The following is a 23,286-nucleotide window of genomic DNA, read 5'->3' as shown; positions in this document are numbered from 1 at the left end:
AAAATGGACGTGTGGCTCTAGTGGTAGGGCCCTATCCTTGAGCAAAATAAGCTCAAGAACAGCATCTAGATCCCCGAGTTCAAGTACCAAGACCAACACAAAAGAAAAGAAATTGTAGGGCTGGGAGTTTGACCTAGTGGTAAAGTGATCGCCTAGCATGCAAAAAGACCAGGGTACAAACATAGAAAAAAGCCAGAACTGGTGCCATGGCTCTAGCCTTGACAAAGCCCAGTGCTCAGGCCCTGAGTTCAAGGCCCAGAACTGGCAAAAACAAAACAAAACAAAGAGCCACAACCGTTACTATATAAAGAATATATAATGTATAGTATATAATAAAATACATCCTCTGATTTATTATATACAAAATTTATTAAAATTATATAAAATATAGCTTGTAACTTGGAATTTACAAGTTACAATGATTTTAGCTTGGATTTTCCAAGTTAATGTATTTTGGGTTTTTTTGTTGTTGTAGTTGTCTTTGCCAGTCCTGGGGCTTGAACACTGTTCTTGGGCTTTTCCTCAAGGCTAGTGCTCTACCACTAGAGCCACAGCACCACGTCCGGCTTATTCTATGTATGTGGTACCGAGGAATCGAACCCGGGTCTTCATGCATGCTAGGCAAGCACTTTTCCCACTAGGCCAAACTCCTGGCCCCCCAAGTTAATGCTTTAACAAATTATAAGCTATTCCTAAAGAGTACATGTTTAGATTTAAAAGAAATAGTACAATAATAGTCTCTCATTCAATCTGGTGGAACAACCAATCCTTTTCCTGTCCTTTCTAAGACAGCCCAGGCTGCACTTAAACTTAAAATCTACTTGTCTCATCTTCCTTAAAGCTGGGATTATAGGCATGTCCCATCATGCCCAGCTATAAATCCATCTTTCAGTTAAAAACTAACACATTACAGTGGTATAAATTTGTTTTTGAATACCCTACAGAAAAACACATGATCCATAAAAGAAATGCAAATCAAACAACACTGAGATTTCACCTTATTCTGGTTAGAAAGACCATTATCAGGAAAATTAAAAATAACAAATACTGCCTGGGATGTGATCAAAATGGAACTGTATTACACTGTTGACAAGAATGTAAACTTGTTCAACCACTCTGGAAAGCAGGATGGAGGGTTCCTTAAAAGACTAAACATACAGCTTCCTTATGACCCAGCAATCCCACTCCTTGACATTTATCCAGTGGGCCACACTAAAGCCACCAGAACAACCATGTTCATCACACCATTGTTTATACCACAGTCAAGATATGAAATCAACCCGGATGTCCCTCAGTGGACAAATGGATCCAGAAAATAAGGTATAAAGGGCCGGGAGTTTGGCCTAGTGGTAGTGCTTGCCTAGCATGCATGAAGACCCAGATTCGATTTCTCAGTACCACATACACAGAAAAAAGCCAGAAGTGGTGCTGAGGCTCAAATGGTAGAGCCTTGAGAAAGTCCAAGGACAATGCTCAGGCCCTGAGCTCAAGCCCAGGACTGGCACAATGGAATTCTATACTGCTGTCAGAAAGAATGACATTGCCCCATTTGTTAGGAAATGGAAAGACTTAGAAAAGATCATATTAAATGAAGTAAGCCAGACTCAAAGGAACTTAGGCTCAGTGGTTTCCCTCATTTGTCATAATCAGTAGAAACCTTGGGCTCTTCTAGCAGAGATCTGCAATAGAGCAAAACCTTCATACAAAAGGCCATATAGTAGGACGCTAAATGAAAGGATCTCTAGGATATAGAAACATATGCCATATAATGAATGATTGTAGTTCTTAAGGTACTATGTTATCTCTCATCTCTTTTGCTGTCCCTTATCTCATATTGTTACAGTATCTCACTTTGTTACCTGAATATCGGATATATTTGTATTTGGTTATTTGAAACTGGATAGGGAACGGAGGAAAACAAGATAAGGGGTGGGGGAAGGAGGGAGGGAAATGGGGACCAAGACATGTGAAAGGGTATCAATGTATGGGAATTAATGCACCATCTATCTGGCAAATATCATGTAACCCTTCTATTAATTACAATAAAAAATATATAAAAAAGGTATATATACACAATGTAATTCTATTCATCCATCAAAAAGAATATTTACCATTCATAAGGAAATCGACAAACTTGAATAAAATTACATTAATCAAAGTAAGCAGGAACCAAGGGAAAATAGGCTGCATGGTTTCCCTCATATGTGGTAACTAGAATGTGCCTATAAGTCTACAAAGAAATGTACTGAGTGATTAAATTATATCATTTATTCATTTACTCTATAGATGTACATGTATATGCATGTATGTATATAGATGTGTGTACATATATGTGTTTGTATATATACACACTGGGACATAATAAATTATATAGAATTCACGACATTCATACACTGAGGCCAAAGGAGGATATACACAAGAGTGATTAACAAAGGCTCAATAGCTATGTGCATATGATGCATATGATTATATAAAATAATATTCTATGAAATGAACTCCAAGAAAATGAAACAAGAGACCATTTTAGCTGCCACTGTTGCTTTTGTTTTCCTTTGTCTTGTTAGTTTGTATTTGGAAGGGTAAAGGAGGGGATAGAAAAGGTAGAACAAGGGTGAACAAATACAATAGTGCTACTCATTAGACACTATGTGGAAAACGAACTGTACATCTTATGGTTAGGGACAGGAGGGAAAAACTAGGAGAAATCTACAGAAGGGGAGACACTGTACTCATTATTCATTACCTGATTCATGTAACTGTAACCTCTCTGTATATAAACTCTACAATAACAATAATTTTTTTTAAAAACCCACATGTTCCCTCAGAGTTCCCTCTTCTTCTACATTTAATGATTAGTAATCTATAAAATGAGAAGATAAAACTGAAATACTGTTAGAAAAGAAAGCACCAATTTGAACAGTTAGGCTCAGCAGCCAGTGAAGAAAAGGAAACATGAAAAGTTATATATTTCAATTTTTATTAATAGTACTGACATTTTTCTACTAGGCAAAGCATCTGAAAATCCTGACTTTATTTACATCTCGTATATTAGGTAGTTGCTATTTTATGTACCAAATGGGGTCCCATGTATCTCACCTCAAATAAACTGTTCTTTCAATTAATGGGCCTAGCAAGGTAAGGACAGTTCTACAAGGTACCATGTCAAGATTATACTTGCCAAGTCTGAGGCGATAGGCCCTTTCCACCCACCAGAGATAGTTATCTTCCTTACAAACTCATTTACAGGCAGAGTACTTACACATTCTGAGGACTGTCTAGTCCTCATGGATTGTTCACCCTGTGGCTGAGCTGAACCGGCCACCTGTTGGGCATTTACAAGATTGCGGACCAGCTGGGCTGCTAAGAGAAGATATCAAAAAGAAAAATCAAGACACAAAGTATTTTACTTTTTTTTTTTTTGGAGGGAGGGGCAGGGGTGGTAGTCTGGTTCTGGGGCTTAAACTCAGGACCTAGGTGCTATCTCTAAGCCTTTTTGTGTTCAAGGCTAGTGCTCTGCCACTTGAGGCACAGCACCACTTACAGCTTTTTCTGAATATTTTACTGGAGGTAAGAGTCTCACAGACTTTTCTGCCCACATTGGTGGGGTGCCTATGTTAACAGCAAGCAAAATAGAGTCTGACTCAAACTAGAGACTATTTGGAGGGAGTCAGCTAAGAGTAACATTTTGTAAATAGCTTGACTGTAAATATGCAAGTAGTATTTGAAATAAAAAGTTCATTCTCTAAATTTTAACTCTTTAAGAAATTAAAAGGCCCAAAATGTTATAACTGTGTGGAGAATAGACGAACAGAGTCCTTAGCATGACATAAACATATATGACTTTATTTCTGCCAGAAACCATTTTTTGTCCATTTCTTTTCTTTTTGTGGTGTTGAGGTTCAAACTGAGCATATTACATGCAGTAGATAAACATTCTACCATTGAGCTATATCCCCAGCTACTTTTGGCTTTTTGTACTTACCTGCCACACTGCTATTCCTCTGGCGGGCCAGCTTCACCTCTGGGCACTCCCTGCGTATATGCCCAGCATCTCCGCATATAAAGCATCTGAGGTCTCGGGGGTCACGGGAGTCAAGAACATCTCGGGAGTCTTTCTCTTCTTCATTCCCTTCCTTTTCTTCTTCACTGTCTTTCTTCTTTAGTCTAAACAGTAAACTGCTGATACCAATAATGTGGGGCTAGGGACTTGTAAACTGAACAAGCCACACAGCAAACTAAACCATACATAGTAACATGGAGATTAACACTGTTATCTTACTGTTTCATGCGATTTTGTTTTGAACACAAGAAGCTTCCCATCTGTAGCACACCTATACATGAGAAACGTATATTCTAGTAGCTTTATACTATATATTTAAAATTTGAAGTGGCTAAGATCCCTCAGAGACTAATAATTCACATCTCTAAAAAAGAATCTGAAGCTTAGAAAAGACAAGTATCTTACCCTAAGTACTCAGTGATAAACCTAGTAGACTTACTGTCTAAAAACTGCAAAATTTCACATTAAGTCAGACTTAATTAAGTCAGACATTAAGTCAGAGTTGAACAAGGAAATTTCCTAGCCAGTTAAATATACCATGTAGAACTTGAAGGAATATGCATCTTAAGAAACATTTTACATGGGGGTATACATCTCAAGTTATGTATGCATCTCGTTATATAATAAATAGATACAGCTCACAGCATATGTGTACACACGTGTACACACACACACACACACACACACAAAGGAGCTGTTATTATTGCTGGTATCCTGACTGAATTCCTCAGCAATAACTCCATATATTAGTCACCCTTTTTCCCTTGGCTCCTAATACAACCAACAACATATATTTCTGCTAAAGAAAACTGAGTGAGCAAATGTTGTAATACATTATTATATCACACAATAAATTTCATACTATTACAAAATTCCACTCATATGAACATAACCTAAAGTCCAATTTAAAGCCCTGAACAAGAGTTCTTATAACATTTTTTTTTTCTTTTGCCAGTCCTGGGCTTGAGCTCAGGGTCTGAGCACTGTCCTTAGACAATCCCAAGGATAAAGCTCTACCGAGTCTCAGCACCACTCGTGGCTTTTTTTTTCTATGTATGTGGTACTAAGAAATCAAACCCATACTAGGCATACTAGGCAAGACTCTACCACTAGGCCAAACTCCCGGTCGAGTTCTTCTAACATTTCTAAAATTACAGCTACAAGTTGCCTTCAAATTTATTTTCCCTGAATTACTAATAAGTAATTATTTGCCAACCTCTTCCTTTTGGGACAGTCTTTCATGTAATGGCCTATTTTTCCACAGACACGACAGCATCGATCATTGGGAGCCAGTTCTCCATCTGTTAACACTCTGGAATCAAAGAAGTATTCCTAGGGAGAAAATGTAATTTTACTAGAAAAAGAATCACTGTAAATATAACCTTTATAAATTGAAAAGGATCATGATACAAAAGTGATTTAAAAATAAATATTAACAACTATTTCATAGTAACTGAAACCACAGCAGAGTAAGAGCCAGAACCATCATAATCACAATGGTAACAGAACCAAGCACTTACAACGACATTATATTATTTATAGCTACTATAGATAAAATAGAAAAGGGACCTATAAGCTCACAGAGATAATATCATTTGTTCCCATTTTTTTTAAAGTTCGTTAAATCTCATATAAAGAATTTTGTGGAGCCGGGTGCAGTGGCTCACATGCTAAACTAATCCTAGCCTCACAGGAGGCTGAGATCTGAGGATCGTGGTTCAAAGCCAGCCCAGGCACAAAAGTCTATGAAACCCATCTCCAATTAACCACCAGAAAACCAGAAGTGATGCTGTTAGCTTAAGTGGTAGAATGCTAGCCTTGAGCTGAAGAGTTCAGGGACAGCACCCAGGCCCAGAGTCCAAGACTCACAACTAACACAAACAAAAGATTCAATTTGCAAACTGCTTTTAAAGAACCAAATAACATTTGTTATACAAAGTGGGTATATTTAAGGAGGGAGATGGTAGGAAACCTTGCAGTGAATACTTTTTCCCAAGACTTAAATCAGGCTCATTTGTCCTTGCCCTTTACAATCGCACCTTGATTATCCTTTTTTTTTTTGGCAAGTCCTGGGGACTGAACTCAGGGCCTGAGCACTGTCCTTGGGCTTTCTCAAGTCTAGAGCTCTACCACTTGAGCCACGGCACCACTTGCGGCTTTTTCTATATATATGGGACTTAGGAATTGAACCTGGGTCTTCGTGCATGCTAGGCAAGCACTCTACCACTAGGCCAAACTCCTGACCCCATTGCTTAATCTTCTTGGTGTTCACTTTGGCACTGTCACAAAGTTGGTCCTAACAGTCTCCATATTTCTGGAAGGCAAGAACCTATGTTCAGTTAGCTGTCTACAAGTTTTGATAAAATCTTGCACCAAGCCAGGTGCCAGTGGCTCATACCTATAATCCTAGATACTCAGGAGGCTGAGATATGAGGAGTGTGGTTCAAAGCCAGCCTGGGAAGGAAAGTCCATGAGACATAACCTCTTATCTCCAACTAACCACGAGAAAACCAGAAGTGGAGTTGTGCCTCACGATAGTAGAATGTTGGCCTTGAGATAAAGAGCTCAGGGACAGTGCCAAGGCCCTTGAGTTCAAACCACAAAACTGAAAAAAAAAAATTGGAATCAGAGTAAAAGAGGGGCCATAGGCATGATTCAAATGGTAGAGCGCTTGCCTAGTATACACAAGACTTTGGGTTAAATCCCTAATACAGGCAGGAGAAAAATTAAATAGAATAGCTATAATACTATAAAAGCAATAAGAAGTACTGGGTATTAAAACCCATATATATTGCTGGTGGGAATGTAAAAATAGCACAAGTACTCAGAAAACATTTCAGTAGTTCCTCACTATTAAGTTTACACCAAGGAAAATGAAAACATATTCAGTCAAGCATGGTCTTACATGCCTTTATTCTCAACACTTAAGAGACTGAGACAGGGGAAGGATCACATCTTTTAGATCAACTTGTGGGGCCAGAGCCCATCTTTACATTCACCTATCCCCTCTGTGTGTATGTGTATATACATATATATATATGTATGTGTGTATGTATATAGATATACATCTCTATATACATATGTATATATACATATATGTATATATGTACACACACATATATAGATAAATATTCACAATAGCATTGCTCATAATAGCTACTAAGTAAAATAAATCAAATATCCAACAAATGATGAAGGGATAAACAAAATGGATTTACCTGTGCAGTATTATTCAGCCATAAAAAAAAAAGTATGATAAATGCTACAACATGATAGTTGAAAATACTACGCTTAAAAAAAAACAGCAGATTCAGGGCCTGGAGTTTGTCCTAGTGGTAGAGTGCTTGCCTAGCATGCACAAAGAGCCTGGTTCGATTCCTCGGTACCACACACTGGCAAAAAGCTGGTACTGGTATTGTGGCTCAAGTGGTAGAGCTCTAGCTTTGAGAAAAAGTCCAAGGACAGTGCTCAGGCCCTGAGTTCAAGCCCCACAATTGGCAAAAAAAAAAAAAAAAAAAAAGCCAGCAGATTCAGCTGGGCACAAGAGGCCATAATCCTCACTATTCAGGAGGCTGAGATCTGAGGATTTCAGTTGGAAACCAGACTGAGGAAGAAAAGTCCCCATGAGATTCTTACTTCTAGTTAACCACTCAAAAACTGGCAGTGTTGCTGCGGAAGTGTTGCTGTGGCTCAAGTGATAGCGTACCAGCCTTGAGCACAAAAGAGGCTTGGAAACAGAGCCCAGGCACTTAGGTTAAGCCCTGCAATCAACAAACACAAATAAATAAACAAAAAAACCCAGCAGACTACATTTGTTGCTGCTGGTGGTTGATATGTTTTTGTTTCTTTTTGGAAAAAGTGTCTTATGCAGTCAAAGCTGGCCTCAAACTCACATTTCACCCATATTAGTCTCCTGAATACTGAGATTAAAGGTATGTACCAAGAAAACCGACTTAAAAGACTATATATTAGCCAGGTGCCAATTGAGGTGCCAATAGCTCACATCTATTTCCTAGTTACTCAGGAGACTGAGATCTGAGGATCATGGTTCAAAGCCAAACAGAGCAGGAAAGTCTGAGAGACTCTTATCTCTAATCAACCAGCAAAAAAACAAAAAAAAAACAAAACACTAGAATTGAATCTGTGGTTTGAGCAAAAAAAAAAAAAAAAAGCTCAGGGACAGGCGAGGAGTTTAGACCACTGGTAGAGTGCTTGCTTAGCATACACGAAGGAAGACCTAGGTTCCATTCCTCAGTACCACATACTGGCAAAATGCTGGAAGTGGTGCTGTGGCTCAAGTGGTAAAGTACTAAGAATGCTAGCCTTGCGAAAGCCAAAGGACCATGCTCTGGCCCTGAGATCAATCTCAGTGACAATGCTCAGGTCCTAAGTTTAAGCCCCAGGACCAGCACAAAGAAAGAATAGAAGAAGAGAGGAGGGAAGAGAAAGAAATATAAAGAGAAAGGTAGGAGAGACAGAATATATAGCAGAGATGAGGGAGAGGGGAAGGAAGGAAGCATGCTCTGATAACAAAAATTACACACAAGACTAGAACATAAATACTAGCTACTCAGGAGGTTGAGATCTGAGGATCAAGGTTCAAAGCCAGCCTGGGCACAAAAGGACCTGAGACTCTTATCTCCAATTAACCTCTAGAAAACGGGAAGTGGAACTGTGGCTCAAGGGTAGGGTGGTAGCCTTGAGCTGAAGAGCTTAGGGGCAGTGCCCAGGCCCAGAGTCCAAACCCCATGACCCACACATACAAAAAAAGCCTAGATCATATATGTTTAGTCCTAATGATGTTAAATATATATATATATGTTTGTTTGTTTTTGAGGGGGGACCAGGCCTGGGACTTGAACTCAGGTCCTGAGCACTATCCTTGGGCTTTCAAGGCTAAAGATCTACTACTTGAGCTATAGCACCACTTCCAGCTTTTTCTACATGTATTGGTACCGAGGAACCGAACCTGGGTTTTCATGCATGCTAAGCAAGCACTCTCTGCCACTAGGCCAAACTCCCAGTCCAATCTTAATTTTAAAGTTACCTGTATTCCACTCAAAAAATTATTTATGCCTTAAAAATCAATTGTTAAATAATCAGATATTTAATAAGGATACAACAAATAATTCTAAAATGTTTATTATCATCTTTTTATTTATTACTGATTCTATTTTTATTCGCCTAGGCAAATAAATAAAACCAAAATTAAACAACAACAAAAAACTTCTTTGAGAAAAGATTCAAAATTGAAATAATGTAACTTACAGCTTCTCTGCCAATGAGTGGATAAAATGGGGTACCAAAAAGCTTTCTTCCATTGATAAATGCCTTCATAATAAAATTGGTCACTATTGAAGAAAGAAGACAATAAAGATGAAAACATTAATTTCAAAAAAACATTAAATGAAGGCAATTTCTCTATTTAACACTTACTTTTTCTAGAAACTCCAGCACCAAGGTTATGATTCAAGTCAAAGGGATCTAGAAAATAATGATTTAAAATTAGGAATTACATTCACTGTATTATTATCAAATGTACATAGCCTGAACCACTCTAGTACTCCTTATTCTCAGCAAGTTATTCAATTGCTGGATATTAAAGGAAGGGATCACAAAAATCAAAGGGAAGAATTCTTAAAATTCTAATGTTGGCCTGTTTCTTGCTCTATTCTGTGGCCAAATTTTTGTTTTTAAAGTAAGAATGGCTTAAGCTGGGTGTCAGTGGCTCATGCCTGTAATCCTAGCTATTCAGGAGGCTAAGATCTGAGGATCACAGTTCGAAACAAGCCTGGGCAGGAAAATGAAACTCTTCACCTTCAATTAACCACAAGAAAACCAGAAGTGGCACTGTGACTCAAAGTGGTAGAGTGCTAGCCTGGAGTTTTATAAAAGCTCAGGAAATGTGCTCAGGCCATGAGTTCAAGCCTCTGGGAAATTAAAAAAAAAAAAAAAGAATGGCATAAAAAACTACCTTCAATTGCAATGCATTTAGATGTCCATTGTTTTTCAAAAGTTGTCAACAGCTTTTTTTGCCGAATGCTAATTACATATTCTTTGAAATCAAATTCTTCAGTATAGAAGCGAAGCAATCCCAACCAAAGCTCTCCTAATGATTCTGTGTTCTTTCCAAGTGATGGTAAGCGCTTTTTCTTCAGGTAAAGGAGAAAGAGAAGAGGACCATGAAGGAGAATAAAGGGGAGGGGAAAAAAAGAAGGGCTATATTATTTAAAACATATTCCACAATATTAAACTATGCAAATCCTAACAAGTTAACAGTAAGCATTCTATAACAAAGAACTATGTAGACTTTTACCAGCTCTTCTGTTTTGTCGAAGAAAAAAGCATTCCACCCATCAACCATTCTCTGTGGAATCTGCTTCCCATCGAAGATCTGCATTAAAACATTTAATTTTTATATTTCAAGCTACTTTACCCAAAGACCTAGAAACCTTCATATCATTCAGAGTTCATCTATATAAAACATACTGAAATACTCGTTCCAAAGGAAACGAACTTAGATGGATAAAACTTGACACCTAGTAATTAATAGAATACATATAAACACTAAAAAAAAAAAAACCTTCTAGGGCTGGGAATGTGGCTCAAGTAGTAGAGTGCTAGCTTTGAGCAAAAAGAAGTTCCCTCACCCCCACCTCCATACAGAGTGCATTTATATTTTTCTCCTATACTTACCTCTTGTAAAACTGGGATAACCGGTGGCTTTCTCTGCTGTAGAAAGTACAGCACCATAAGAATATATGCATATGAAGACAAACTTCCCCTGGAAGCATCTCCAATGTCACATCGCTTAAACAAAAAAAAAAAGAAGAAGAAAAATGAGGTAAAAATAAAACTTCGGGGGCGGGAGTTTGGCCTAGTGGTAGAGTGTTTGCCTAGCATGTATGAAGACCTGAGTTCAATTCCTCAGTATCATATACATAGAAAAAAGCTGGAAGTGGTGCTCTGTCTCAAGTGATAGAGCCCTTGCTTTGAGAAAAGTCCAAGGACAGTGCTCAGACCCTGAGTTTAAGCCTCATGACTAGCTCCCCCCGCCCCCCCCCCCGAAAAACTTCAGAATCTCATTTGACTATCCTGAGGAAACACTTCTGTAATTCACTGAATTGATATGTATCCCAAGTTCAGTAATGAACTGCTATAAAGGGTATGGAAAAGCAGATAATCTTACATATTACAGGCAAGTGTAATTAGTGTGCACTCTATGAAAAATTGCTTTACATATTTGAAAATAAGAACCAGGAGTTTAGCCTAGTGGTAGAGTGCTTGCCTAGCAAGCATGAAGATCCAGGTTGATTCCTTGGTACCACATACATAGAAAAACTGAAAGTACTGCTGTGGTTCATGTGGTAGAATGTTAGCTTTCAGGAAAAAGTACAAGGACAGTGCTCAGGCCCTGAGTTCAAGCACCAGGACTGGCATTAATTAAATAAATAAACGCCTTCCAAATATGTGTGAAATGACTGAATATGAAGAGTTCCTTTGCCAAGCACTGGTAGCTCATGCCACCAGTAATCCTACCTACTCAGGGGGTTGAGATTTGAGGATTGTGGTTAAAAGCCAGCCCAGGCAGAAAAATTCATGAGACTCTTACCTCCATTTAACCACTAGAAAACTGGAAGTAGTACTGTTGCTAACCTTAAACAAAGAAAAGGCTCAGGGACAGCACATACAGCCTGAGTTCAGGCCCTAGGACTAAATGAGAAAGCAACAAAAAGTATTTTATTATAGTAGTGTTTTTGTTGTGCTTTTGTGTGGTCAGTGTTGATCCTGGCACTTGAAGTCAAGGCCTGAGTGCTGTCTTTGAAGGGATTTTTCATTGTTGTTGTTTTCTGTTAATATAGCTAACCTTTTTTTTGGGGGGAGGGCGGTCAGTCTTGGGGTTTGAACTCGGGCCTGGGCATTGTCCTTGAGCTTTCTCAAGGCTAGCACTCTACCAACTGAGCCACAGCACCACTTCTGGCTTTTCTCTGTAGGTGGTAAGCAAACCCAGGGCTTCATGCATGCTAAGGGAGCACTCTACCACTAGGCCACACTCTAGGTCCTCTAGCTAACTTTTTTTTTTTTTTTTTTTTGCCAGTTGTGGGGCCTGAGCACTGTCCTTGGACTTTTTCTCAAGGCTAAAAGCTCTACCCTTGAGCCACAGCACCACTTCCAGCTTTTTTCTAAGTGTGTGGTGCCAAGGAATTGAACCCATGTCTTCATGCATGCTAAGAAAGCACTCTATAGCAATCTGGAAAGCAATGTGGAGGGTTTCTTGAAGAACTGAAAATTGACCTTCCCTATTATCCCTCCCTATGATCCCACCATACCACTCCTGGGCATCTATCCTGAACACCATAACCCAAGATATAAGGACGCCTGCTCAGCTATGTTTATCTCTGCACTATTCACAATAGCTAGGCGATGGAAACAATCCAGATGCCCTACTGCAGATGAATGGATACAGAAAATGTGGTATATATATATATATATACACAATGGAATTCTACATAGCCAACAGACAAAATAAAATAATGGCATTTGCAGGGAAGTGGATGAATCTGGAGCGAATCATGTTGAGTGAGACAAGTTAAGACCTAAGGAACAAAAGGTGCATGGTATCCTTAATATGTGGCTATTAAATCCAAAGACTACAAGAGCATATCCAATGTTATGGACATGGTATTGGAAATATAAACACAACTACGTAGACATAAAAATTTATGATTCTATAGACATGTTTTATTACATAGATTAATATGTATATATGACATACAAACCCTCAGCCTAATTTTAATTATGTTCTAAAATCTAAATGCCAGTGATTATATATAAAGACTCCCTTCTTGAATACTTGTTTGTTAAATACGTCATCTGAAATATGATGTAAAAATCAATGTTAATAAATTCTTTAATTAAAAAAAATAATAAAGCACTCTACCACTAGGCCAAATTCCCACCTCCCCCCACCCCTGCCCCAAGCTAACTTTTTTGTAGCTAAAGCTGGCCTGAAACTATGATCTTTCTCATCTCAGCCTCCTATGTACCTGAGATAACAGTGACATAGATATCATGAGTATGGGTTGGGATTATGCTCACAAGTTTTTTTTTTTTTTTTTTTTTCCCTAGCTTTGAGCTGAAATTCTTGTGATCTCTACCTCCTGAATAGCTAGGACTATTGGTATAAGGCACTTGGTACCTAATTCCTTTAGGGCTTTTGGGTTCTGTACAACTTCAATATGCTTGATATTCCCTGGCTGCCACCCCCCCACAAAAAAAAAGTACACCATGCACTGGTGACTCCAGTCTCTAATCTTAGGTAGTACTCTGAGGATATCCAAGAGACTTGGATCTAAGGATTATGGTTTGAAGGTAGCCCAGGCAGGAAAGTCTATGAGACTCCTATCTCCAATTAATCATCAAGCCAGAAGTAGAGTTGTGGCTCAAGTGATAGAGCACTAGCCTTGAGCAAAAAAAAACCTTCAGGAATAGTGCTCAGGCCCTGAGTTCAAGCCCCAGTACTGGTATGAGAAGAAAGGACAGGAAAGAGGAGGGACAGGGGAGAGGGACAGGGGTGAGGGACAGGGATGGAGGGCAGGAATGAGGAGGAGGAGGAGGCGAAGGAGGAAGAGGAGAAGAGGAGGAGAAGAGGAGGAGGAGGAAAGGGACAACAACAATAACAAGGGAGAAAAAGAAGATTATCACAACTAAACAGATCATTAACGTTTTCATAAATACCTTAGCAAACACTTTCATAGTATATCCCAAGTACTGAACTCTAGGATCAATAGCTGCATAAGTAGCCAACATTCTGGTGTTGTGTTGAGCCTGAAAAAAATAATTACAATTTTTTTAACATTTCATTTTTCTTAAGCTTACAAATCACATAAAAACATACAAATAGTCTAATTAGAATACATCCACAAAAATATGCCCTTTTAACAAGTCAAGAACTTAACAATCTGATCGCAATAGATGACAAGATATGTGTTCCTTATACTGCTCACATGTGAAAATATTAAGCATACAAGTATAACTCATCTATAAACTTTTTACATGAAAAGTATAATTATTCTTGTCTATAAAGAAACTTACCAATGTATTATATAAACTGATATCACCTTCTAGCCCACTTCGTCTGTGTTCAAATTTTACTATAGGCACTTTGGCGGTAGTTATAGGCAAAATGTTCCTTAAACCTGATTAGAAAAAAACATTAAGTTATTTTCATAATGCTAAAGAGAATTTTTTGTTTTAAAACTAGATTTAAAATGTATACCTGGATGTCTCTTAAGAATTTTTGCCAAACTTTCAATTATTTCCTTACAATTTAATTTCTAAAAAACAAAAAAAATAAAACAAGTAATTAAAATTTCATTCCATTTGGCATTGTGCAAATTCTACTTTAATCTAGGCATTTAATACTATTAATTAAAATTCCCAGCCATAACATTCTATATCACCTTGCTATTTGAAATATGTGGTTCATAAATACATAGCCTCAGTATTATTAGGAACTTGGTACAAATGTAGACTCTTAAACCTCTATCAAACCTAATCACAAGCATTTAAAAAAATATCACACAGATTCACATGTACATTTATGTTTGAGAAACAAAGATTATGTACAAGATCTGATGAGTGCAAACAATTATCTTGATTAGGAGCCCAGGCTCTGACTTAGGTATTAGCTGAATAGCCTATACTTACACTCCCTCAAAGCACACCTTTCTACTCTATAAAATCCAAATAAGTATAAAATCCAAATAATCAGAAATTCTTGCCCTAAAGAGTTGTTGGAAGGATTACATGAGACATAATACAAAGCATTCAGCAACAAGCCTGGCATAAAATGAAAACTTGAAATCTGCCAGTTATTTATTATGTTGATGAGGAAAAGAAACATAATTCTATTATTACCAGTACCTATTTCCTCAAGGAAATTCTTTCTGCAAATTGAAGTGTTATTTAAAAAAATAAAAAACCAGAGACAAGAGTTGGTATGGTAATAATCACCAAAAGACAAGAACACAGAAGAGGAAGACATTATAAATCAACTGTGTTAAGCTGAAGGCTACCAAGAGCAATCCCAACAGTTATAACTCATCTTTATCCCCAACACAGTCATTGTAGCTTAACCTGGGGATTTCAAGGGAATCATTAGTTACTAAATGACACATAAAACAAAATGAACAAAGATGGTCATATTTTTTATCATGCAAAATATACAATTTAATAAAATTTTTAAAGTCTCAATAAGGTTCATTTAGAATATATTTTATTCTTTTGTCAATCCTGGGGCTTGAACTCTGGGCCTGGGCACCGCTGGTCCTGGGCTAAGATCTTTAGCTCAAGGCTACTGCTTGAGCCTCCAGAGCCACTTTGAGTTTTCTGGTGGGTAATTGGAGATAAAAGAGTCTCATGAACTTTAGTGCCCAGGCTGGCTTTGAACCTTGATCCTCAGATCCTGGCCTCCTGAGTAGCTAGGATTACAGACGTGAGCTACCAGCACCTGGCTATTTTATTCCTTTTCATTGTTTCAAGTTCCTAACAACAAACTACCTAATAAATTTTATGTAGAAGGTGTTTAAAAGTCTTCAAACTCCACCCTGGGTAAAAATTAATTTCTATTTCTCTCAATTCTTGCTCTTCAAAATGGAGACAAGACAGCCTCTTCCACATAAGTGCCAATAACAAGTTAGAGAACAAACAAACAAGTGAGAACTCATCACTGCCATCTTTACTGCAGGTCTAACTAATTCAAAACCACCTGTGAAAGTATTTCAGAGGTGCACAGGTACACTATTCTGCTGAATTCTTTTGTAACATAACAAAGGCTATGCTGACACCACTACAGATGCCAGAAGCTTGGCCTCACCCCAATCTTGCAATCAATCTGATTTTAAAACATAAGTATCAATAGTCAATAGATATTGTGATAAAGAGCCACTACAAGGATCCCCTCCTTTTCTAATTATTGCTACAAAGGACTGGGACACTTCTTTCCTGATCAGTCCTTTTCTTCTCAAATGGTCAGACATTCTCATTCCCACTACTGAATCCTAGAAGATAAAGAAGGAAAAGCATACCCACTTCACTGCCAAGACTGCACTGGGGGAAGGTCTGCTCCTGGCATCTCAAGGTGGAACTCAGAAAGCTTTAAATTTCACAAAGTAGTGGTTAGGTTCTACAGTACTATTAGTACTATATTTCAGCTACATTACGGGTTAAAAAATTACAAAGAGGCAGTGAGATACAGTGCAAAGAGCATGAACTCTGGAGTCAGACAGACCTGGGTACGAATCCCGGCTCCAACACTTACTAGCTGTGTGAACTTGGGCAAGTCAGTTTATCTCTCAAAGCCTGTTTCCTCATCTGTAAAATGGGGGAAATAATACCTACCTCAAAGGTGGGTGCAAGAATAAAATGAGATAATGTATGTATAAGTGTATGCTGGGGACTCAATATATGTTAGCTCCCATCCCACCCCAAATGATTTCCTAAAACTCATTTATCATATTCTTTTATGGAAAAAAAGGCAAGTGCCCCAAAATTATAATTAAGTTTTAGAATGACCCATTTATAAATTAGATGACTACTATTAGATATTTTCTACAGTGATACAAAGACAGCTCCTAATGAAAGGGATAGTAAAGACAGAATAAGCAAGATCAACATTCACTACTGAACTGAAGCACCAACTCCTCACTGCCCTAAGGAAAAAAAAGTCCAACTTTATAGTATATTAACCATAAATTCAAATTAAAACAATTTAAACTCTCAATGACCTTGCTTTTATATTGTAAAATGATGAACAAAACATTTACTAAACAATCTCAGTACCTTCAAAATAGATATTAATTGTTGCTAATATATGTATATAATATATAAAGAATACCATCTATTTTTATCAATATTATATCAAAAATAAAATTAGATTCATCATTAGAAGAGAATAAAGTTAGATATCATTCCAACAAAAACCTTTACCTCTGCATTTTCATGGCCTTCTAAGGTCATACAAATATCAAGATCACTATCACGAAATCCAAATCCATTCTTAGAAGAGCCAAATAAGCACAGTCTTGCCTTTTCTAAGGAAAGGGAAATAAAAGTCATAACACGGAAGGAGTCTTCTAATATCTAACAAAATTATCTCATCCCACTTAAATTATCTACCACTACCACTAAAAATTCCAAAACATCCATCTCAAGTCCAGATGCTTACTCGAGTTCCCAAATTCATGTACTCAACTACTTTTTCCACTTTTTCAGCTATCTTATATTCAACATGCCCTTTATCCTAAATCTATTATAATTCCTCAAACTGCCATTCTCAACAAATAATATCATTATCTTGTTGCCAATGCCAGAAATATATGTGAGATCTTTAACACCTATCAATCTCCATTTCTAAACAGAGACCATTAGCTTTTTCCAGCTAAACTACAGATCTATCTACGCTCATTCATTATGTTCAGTATGTTTTAGTGTCAGTAGTGGAGCCTGAAATGGGGCTCTGGGTGCTATCCCTGAGCTAGTACTCTACCACTTGAGCTACAGCTCCATTTCTAGCTTTTTAATTGTTACCTTTAGATGAAAGTTTCATGATGAACTTTATTGCCTGAGCTGGCTTCGAACTGTAATTCTCAGGATCTCAGCCTTCTAAGTAGGTAGGATTACAGGCATGATCTACTATGCCTGGCTCTCAGCAGTACTTTTAAATAAAATACAAGAGCATGTACAGTAACAAAATTAATTTTTAACCGATGACATACCATCATATTCTCTTTGAATAAATTTTTCCAAGCCAATTAAAATTTGTTCCCTGTTGTGTTGTTCAGAAAATGGTGGTGATAATTCGTCTAGGTTTAAGAAAGAAAAAAGAAAAATAAGGAAATAAGAATATGAAAATCTCAAGTTTTTACCCTAAAATTTTACTTAAAACTTATTATATGTTGACTTCTCTTTAAAATTGTAAATGATACTGGCAAAGGGGCAAGAAAACAGCAAAAAGTTAATTTTTGAAAAATCTATGTATACTTTATACCATCTATTCCTTATAGCAACAAATATATTTACTTTTTCAAATTATTTAATACAAGTTTCTTCACATACTCCTCTTTTCTTAGCCATTCTTACTTTTTCCCTTCTGCTTAAACTATATTCACCTTGCTTTCCCAGCCATCTGGCTTACTAAAATACCTGTTTAAGATTTACACTTTTTTTTGTTTTGTTTTGTTTGCCAGTCCTGGGCTTCAGCTCAGGGCCTGAGCACTGTCCTTGGACTTTCTCAAGGCTAGAGCTCTACCACTTGAGCCTCAGCACCACTTCCAGCTTTTTTCTATGTATGTGGTACCGAGGAATCGAACCTGGGTCTTTGGGCATGCAAGGCAAGCACTCTACCACTAGGCCAAACTCCCAGCAAGATTTACACATTCTTTAACCACAGCCTTAACGTGTTCTTGATTTCTCCAAATGGTTTTCTAGAAATTGATTTTAGACCAATCTTTCAGATTTTTAAATATTTCAGTATTATTCTTCTTAATTTTCCCAATAGGTTCATACGTCCTGTTAAAAACAAGGTCTTCCCTCTTCTACCCCATCTCCTCTTACAGAACCATCCCCCAAAGTTAAGAGTAATGGAAACAATGGAGTCATTTGTTAAGAATTTGTTGCAATGAGCTAGACTAGTTGTTTTGTTTTCTTGGTGGAAGGGGGACCGGATGGAGGATGGGAGGGAACTATGGATCAAACCCAGGGTCTTACAAATGCCAAATAAGTACACTACATCCCTAATATTTGCCTTTCTAAAAACAAATGTAGTGTCAATGGATAGTGATTATTGGGGGAGAGGGGAACTGAAACTATATGATATTCTAATGTTAGCCACAATGACATAAAACATGATATGAGGCAAGTATTATGTAAATTCCCAAATGAGATGAAACAAATAAGAAAATTACAGACTATACACCAGGCCAAGAGTTTGGCCTAGCAGTAGAGTGCTTGCCCTAGCATGCATGAAGACCCCAGTTCAATTCTTTGATACTGCATAACACAGAAAAGGCTGGAAGTGGTGCTGTGGCTCAAGTGGTAGAACTCTGGCCTTGAGAAAACCCAAGGACAGTGCTCAATCCCTGAGTTCAAGCCCTGGACTGGCAGAGAGGAAGGGGGGAAGGGAGGTGAAAGAGAGGGGGCGAGGAAGGAAAAGAAAGAAAATTAAGAGACCAATCTTATTGATGAACATTGATGCAAGCATTCTCAATAGGGCTGAGTTTGGCATAGCAGCAGAGTGTTTCCCTAGCATGCACAAAGAACTGGGTTTAATTCCTGGGTATCACATACATAGAAAAGGTCGAAAGTGGTGCTATGTCTTAAGTGGAAGACCACTAGCCTTGAGAAAGCCCAAGGATAACACTCAGGCCCTGAGTTCAAGTCCCAGGACTGGCAAAAAAAATTCTAAATAAAATACTTGCAAACTAAATTCAACAACACCTTAAAACGATTACACACCATGATCAAATTGGTTTAATCCCAGGAGTATAATACATCACTACAACAGGATGAAAACCAAAACTCACATTGTCATCTTAACTGATGCAGAAAAAGCCTTTGGCAAAAAATTCAGCATTCCTTTTTTTTTTTTTTTTTTGATGGGTCACGGGGCTTGAATTCGGCATGGGCGCTGTCACTGAGCTCTTCAGCAAGGCTACCGTCTTACTCCTAGGCCAGGACATTGTCTCTGATCTCTTCAACTCTAGGCTACCTCCCTACCCTAGAGACACACAGCCCCCCCTTTCCCATTTTCTAGAGGTTAATTGAAGGTAAGAGTCTCAGGTCTTTTCGTGCTCAGGCTGCCTTTGAATCTTGATCCTCAGATCTCAGCCTCCTGAGTAGCTAGGATTACAGGTGTGAGCTACCATGTCCAGCTTCCACATTCCTTTATAATAGAAGAGCTGAAGAAACTAGAAATATCAGCAACAGACATTAACCTAATAAAGACTATATATTAAAACTCAGTAGCCAATCACACAAAATGGCCAATGACAAAAAGAAAGAAGAAAAAAGAAGAAGAACAAAGAAGAAGGAAGAAGAGGGCCGGGAGTCTGGCCTAGTGGTAGAGTGCTTGCCTAGCATTCACGAAGACCTGGGTTTGATTCCTCAGTACCACATACATAAAAAAAAAAAAGCTAGAAGTGGTGCTGAGGCTCAAGTGGTAGATAGAGCTCTGGCCTTGAGAAAGACTAAGGGACAGTGCTCAGGCCCTGAGCTCAAGAGGACTGGCCAAAAAAAAAAAAAGGGGGGGGGGGAAGCATGAAGGAGGAGGAAGAAGTAGTGCAGTAGTGTTGGTATTAGTAGTAGCAGCAGCAGCAGTAGTATCCATAGTAAGTAGTGTGGAAGACATACTGCTGAGGCTAGAGAACATTAGGATTGATGTGATATGGTCCTTGATCTCAACTGAACTTGGTGATTTGTTCTCTACAGAATAGCAGAATTAGACGAGCACCGGTGGCTCACGCTTATAACCCTAGCTACTCAGGAGGCTGATATCTGAGGATCAAGGTTCAAAGCCATCCCAGACACAAAAGGACCTGAGACTCTTTTTTTTTTTTTTTGCCAGTCCTGGCCTTGAGCCCAGGGCCTGAGCACTGTCCTTGGATTTTTCTCAAGGCTAGAACTCTACCACTTGAGCCACAGCACCACTTCCGGCTTTTTTCTATGTATGTGGTACCAAGGAATCGAACCTGGGTCTTCGTGCATGCTAGGCAAGCACTCTACCACTAGGCCAAACTCCCGGCCCCAGGACCTGAGACTCTTATCTCCAACTTACCTTTAGAAAATGGGAAATGGGGTTTGGCTCAAGAGTAGGGCAGTAGCCTTGAGCTGAAGAGCTCACAGACAATGCCCAGGCCAAGTTCAAGCCCATGACCCCCCCCCCCCCAAAAAAAAAACCCAGATAAAGAATTCCATTCACTTGCTAATAGACTAGCAGAATGAGTAACAAGAAAATGGCTGTGCTGTAGTGCCAAAAGTTATGAGCAAATTCAATGTAATGCCAATCGAAATACCATTCATCAGAAAAATCAAAGCAGCCAGGCATCAGTGGCTCATACTATAATCCTAATTACTCAGGCAGCTATGCCAAATCCATTCAATAAAATACTAGTTTGCAATAAAAATAAATTAACCAATATATAAAACATAGAAGAAACTCAAAGTAATTACACTGAGAGAGTGCTTGCCTGGCATGAATGAAGCCCTGGGTTTGATTCCTCAGCAGCACATAAACAGAAAAGTCCAGAAGTGCTATGGTTCAAGAAATTGATTGCTAGCCTTGAGAAAAAGAAGTTCAGGGTCAGTGCCTAGGCCCTGATCAGGTTCAAGCCCCAGAGATTGGCAAAAAACATTCTAAATTAATCAGAGCCAGAAGGTCATACAATAGTTTGTAAGCATATCTTACTACTGTCCATGTCCATTTAGTCCATAACTGGGCAGGAACTTGTCAGTCATCTGTAATAGTGGATAGTTTATAATCCTGAACCTCATGTTTGCTCAAAGCTCTAACTGAGCAAACTTTGACACCAGCCACAAAATTTAAGAAAGTTTGTGGACCTGAGGCTGTGTCCCTATTGATCTGTTTAAGGCCTACACTGATAACTGAAGCATTATTGGGGTCATAGAGATTAAGATCCCCAGATAATCAAGAAAATGCCTTTACAGATGGGTGCTAAGTAAACTACACTGATGTAGCCAAAGAAAAGGTTTGTGCAGTTGTTAAATGTTTTATATGATCTCCAATTTGGAGTAAAATATTGCTCCTGATATGTAATCTTGGCAACCTCTTGGTAAAATAGACTAAGCTTTTAGGGTCCCTGGCTAGGTATAGAGACAACGCCCAAGTCGGCTTGAAGAAGTTACAGAAGATGGATCTTCGCCCATCAACCCCCTTAAGATGAAGGGACCAGAGTCATTTTTGGAAAGTAAGACAGGATAAGTTAGAGGCATGGGAAAGAGTAACAGATGTGCAACAGTGGAGATTGCACTTGTGGGAAATGGGTACAGGTTCAAGTCTTCTATACCTGTCTAGAAAATCCTAGCCTTGTTTAAAGGATATCTGGTTACTAAAAGTTGTCACCCTGGTATTGCTTTGGAATCTCAACCCTATACTATCCTAAAAACCAATGGGGTGCCAGCCTGCAAAAATGAGGGTGCTCAGAACCAGGGAATCATTGGAAGAATTCACCAAAGTCAGGCCTTGGGTTAAGCTTCTCTAACCAGAAATTTGCAGGCCACCCAGCAGGTGTGACATTGCACTGGAGCTATTGAGAGACAAAGCTGCTGCTACACATTCTGTCCTGCCTGATTCCACCACCCCACAGCTACTTCCTTAGGGGACTGGAACCAAACCCTTGGTTGTGGGACATTCTATCTGTGCTAAGTTCAAAGTCCCCTAGCTTTCTGCAGTCATCATGATGCCTCTGGCTGGGTTAAGGAAATTTTCCATCTAGTGCTGAACAGCCTAGATAGAGGTGAGAGATGCTAAATGTAAATGAGGACTATAGTCAAATAAAGAAAAAGAAAGAGAAGGGTTAGTAAAGAAGAATAGTTTATGGATAAGAAAGGATCTGGAAAGAATTGTCTTGAATGTTCTAAAAAGGGAGTAAGACAAATCCTAAAGAGTTCCTGTATGTAGTAGATAGTATGAGGAAGTCTTAAGGATGAAGTTTACAAGCAAAATTAGCAATTGAGTTAGCCATAATACAAACAGGGTCAGGATTGATACACTGATGTGGAACTATTCTTTGTGCCCACCTGATGGATTGTTAAGCTTTGACCCATGCTTCCCTGGTGTGAGGGCTTTCTTGGGTAAAGAACAGGAAGGGCACCCTGTATGGCTCTCCAAACCAAAGAATGTTGTCTGCCCAGGTCTGACAGCAATTGTTGACATCCTGCAGGCCATGTGTTTTCTCTGATATCCAGAGGCAGCCCCAGGAGTCATTTGAAGGAAAACCTGGAAGCTGAACTAGCTGGTAGTGCTAGCCATGCTTCAATCCAGTCCTTACAGGCCTTACAAGTTGATTCTGGGACGTGTTCATCAACTGGATTCCAGTAAAGAGCTACTGGATTCATCGTTCCTAGGTGGAGACAGTATGTGAGGACTTTGTACTTTCAGGTCCCCAGAGAAATGGACTTTGATGACTTGAACAGACACCATCACTTGA

At 38.6% G+C, this 23,286-nt stretch overlaps 1 protein-coding gene across 7 annotated transcripts in view; it reads right to left on the bottom strand.

Annotated features, from left to right (window-relative positions):
* Positions 1 to 23,286, bottom strand: part of Tut4 (terminal uridylyl transferase 4) — a 94,427-nt gene that overhangs the window by 14,026 nt on the left and 57,115 nt on the right. For 3 of the 7 annotated variants that reach the window (XM_090334826.1, XM_090334825.1, XM_090334829.1), the window contains exons 16-28: positions 17,839 to 17,925; positions 17,051 to 17,154; positions 14,340 to 14,397; positions 14,156 to 14,259; positions 13,799 to 13,888; positions 10,757 to 10,870; positions 10,377 to 10,454; positions 10,035 to 10,212; positions 9,497 to 9,544; positions 9,329 to 9,411; positions 5,277 to 5,392; positions 3,983 to 4,179; positions 3,260 to 3,360 (exon numbers count right to left, since the gene is read on the bottom strand). In XM_090334826.1, coding sequence (XP_090190952.1) covers positions 3,260 to 3,360; positions 3,983 to 4,179; positions 5,277 to 5,392; positions 9,329 to 9,411; positions 9,497 to 9,544; positions 10,035 to 10,212; positions 10,377 to 10,454; positions 10,757 to 10,870; positions 13,799 to 13,888; positions 14,156 to 14,259; positions 14,340 to 14,397; positions 17,051 to 17,154; positions 17,839 to 17,925 — 1,358 coding nt within the window. The remainder of the gene's footprint in view (positions 1 to 3,259; positions 3,361 to 3,982; positions 4,180 to 5,276; positions 5,393 to 9,328; positions 9,412 to 9,496; positions 9,545 to 10,034; positions 10,213 to 10,376; positions 10,455 to 10,756; positions 10,871 to 13,798; positions 13,889 to 14,155; positions 14,260 to 14,339; positions 14,398 to 17,050; positions 17,155 to 17,838; positions 17,926 to 23,286) is intronic. The other 4 variants (XM_090334827.1, XM_090334830.1, XM_090334828.1 and 1 more) reach the window with 2 other exon arrangements.

Source organism: Megascapheus bottae, chromosome 6 (genome assembly GCF_031878675.1).
Source record: "Megascapheus bottae isolate mThoBot1 chromosome 6, mThoBot2.hap1, whole genome shotgun sequence".
In the NCBI taxonomy this organism is placed as follows: Eukaryota; Metazoa; Chordata; class Mammalia; order Rodentia; family Geomyidae; genus Megascapheus; species Megascapheus bottae.
The sequence above is the reverse complement of the archived record's forward strand: the minus strand, read 5'-3'. Positions and strand labels throughout refer to the sequence as shown.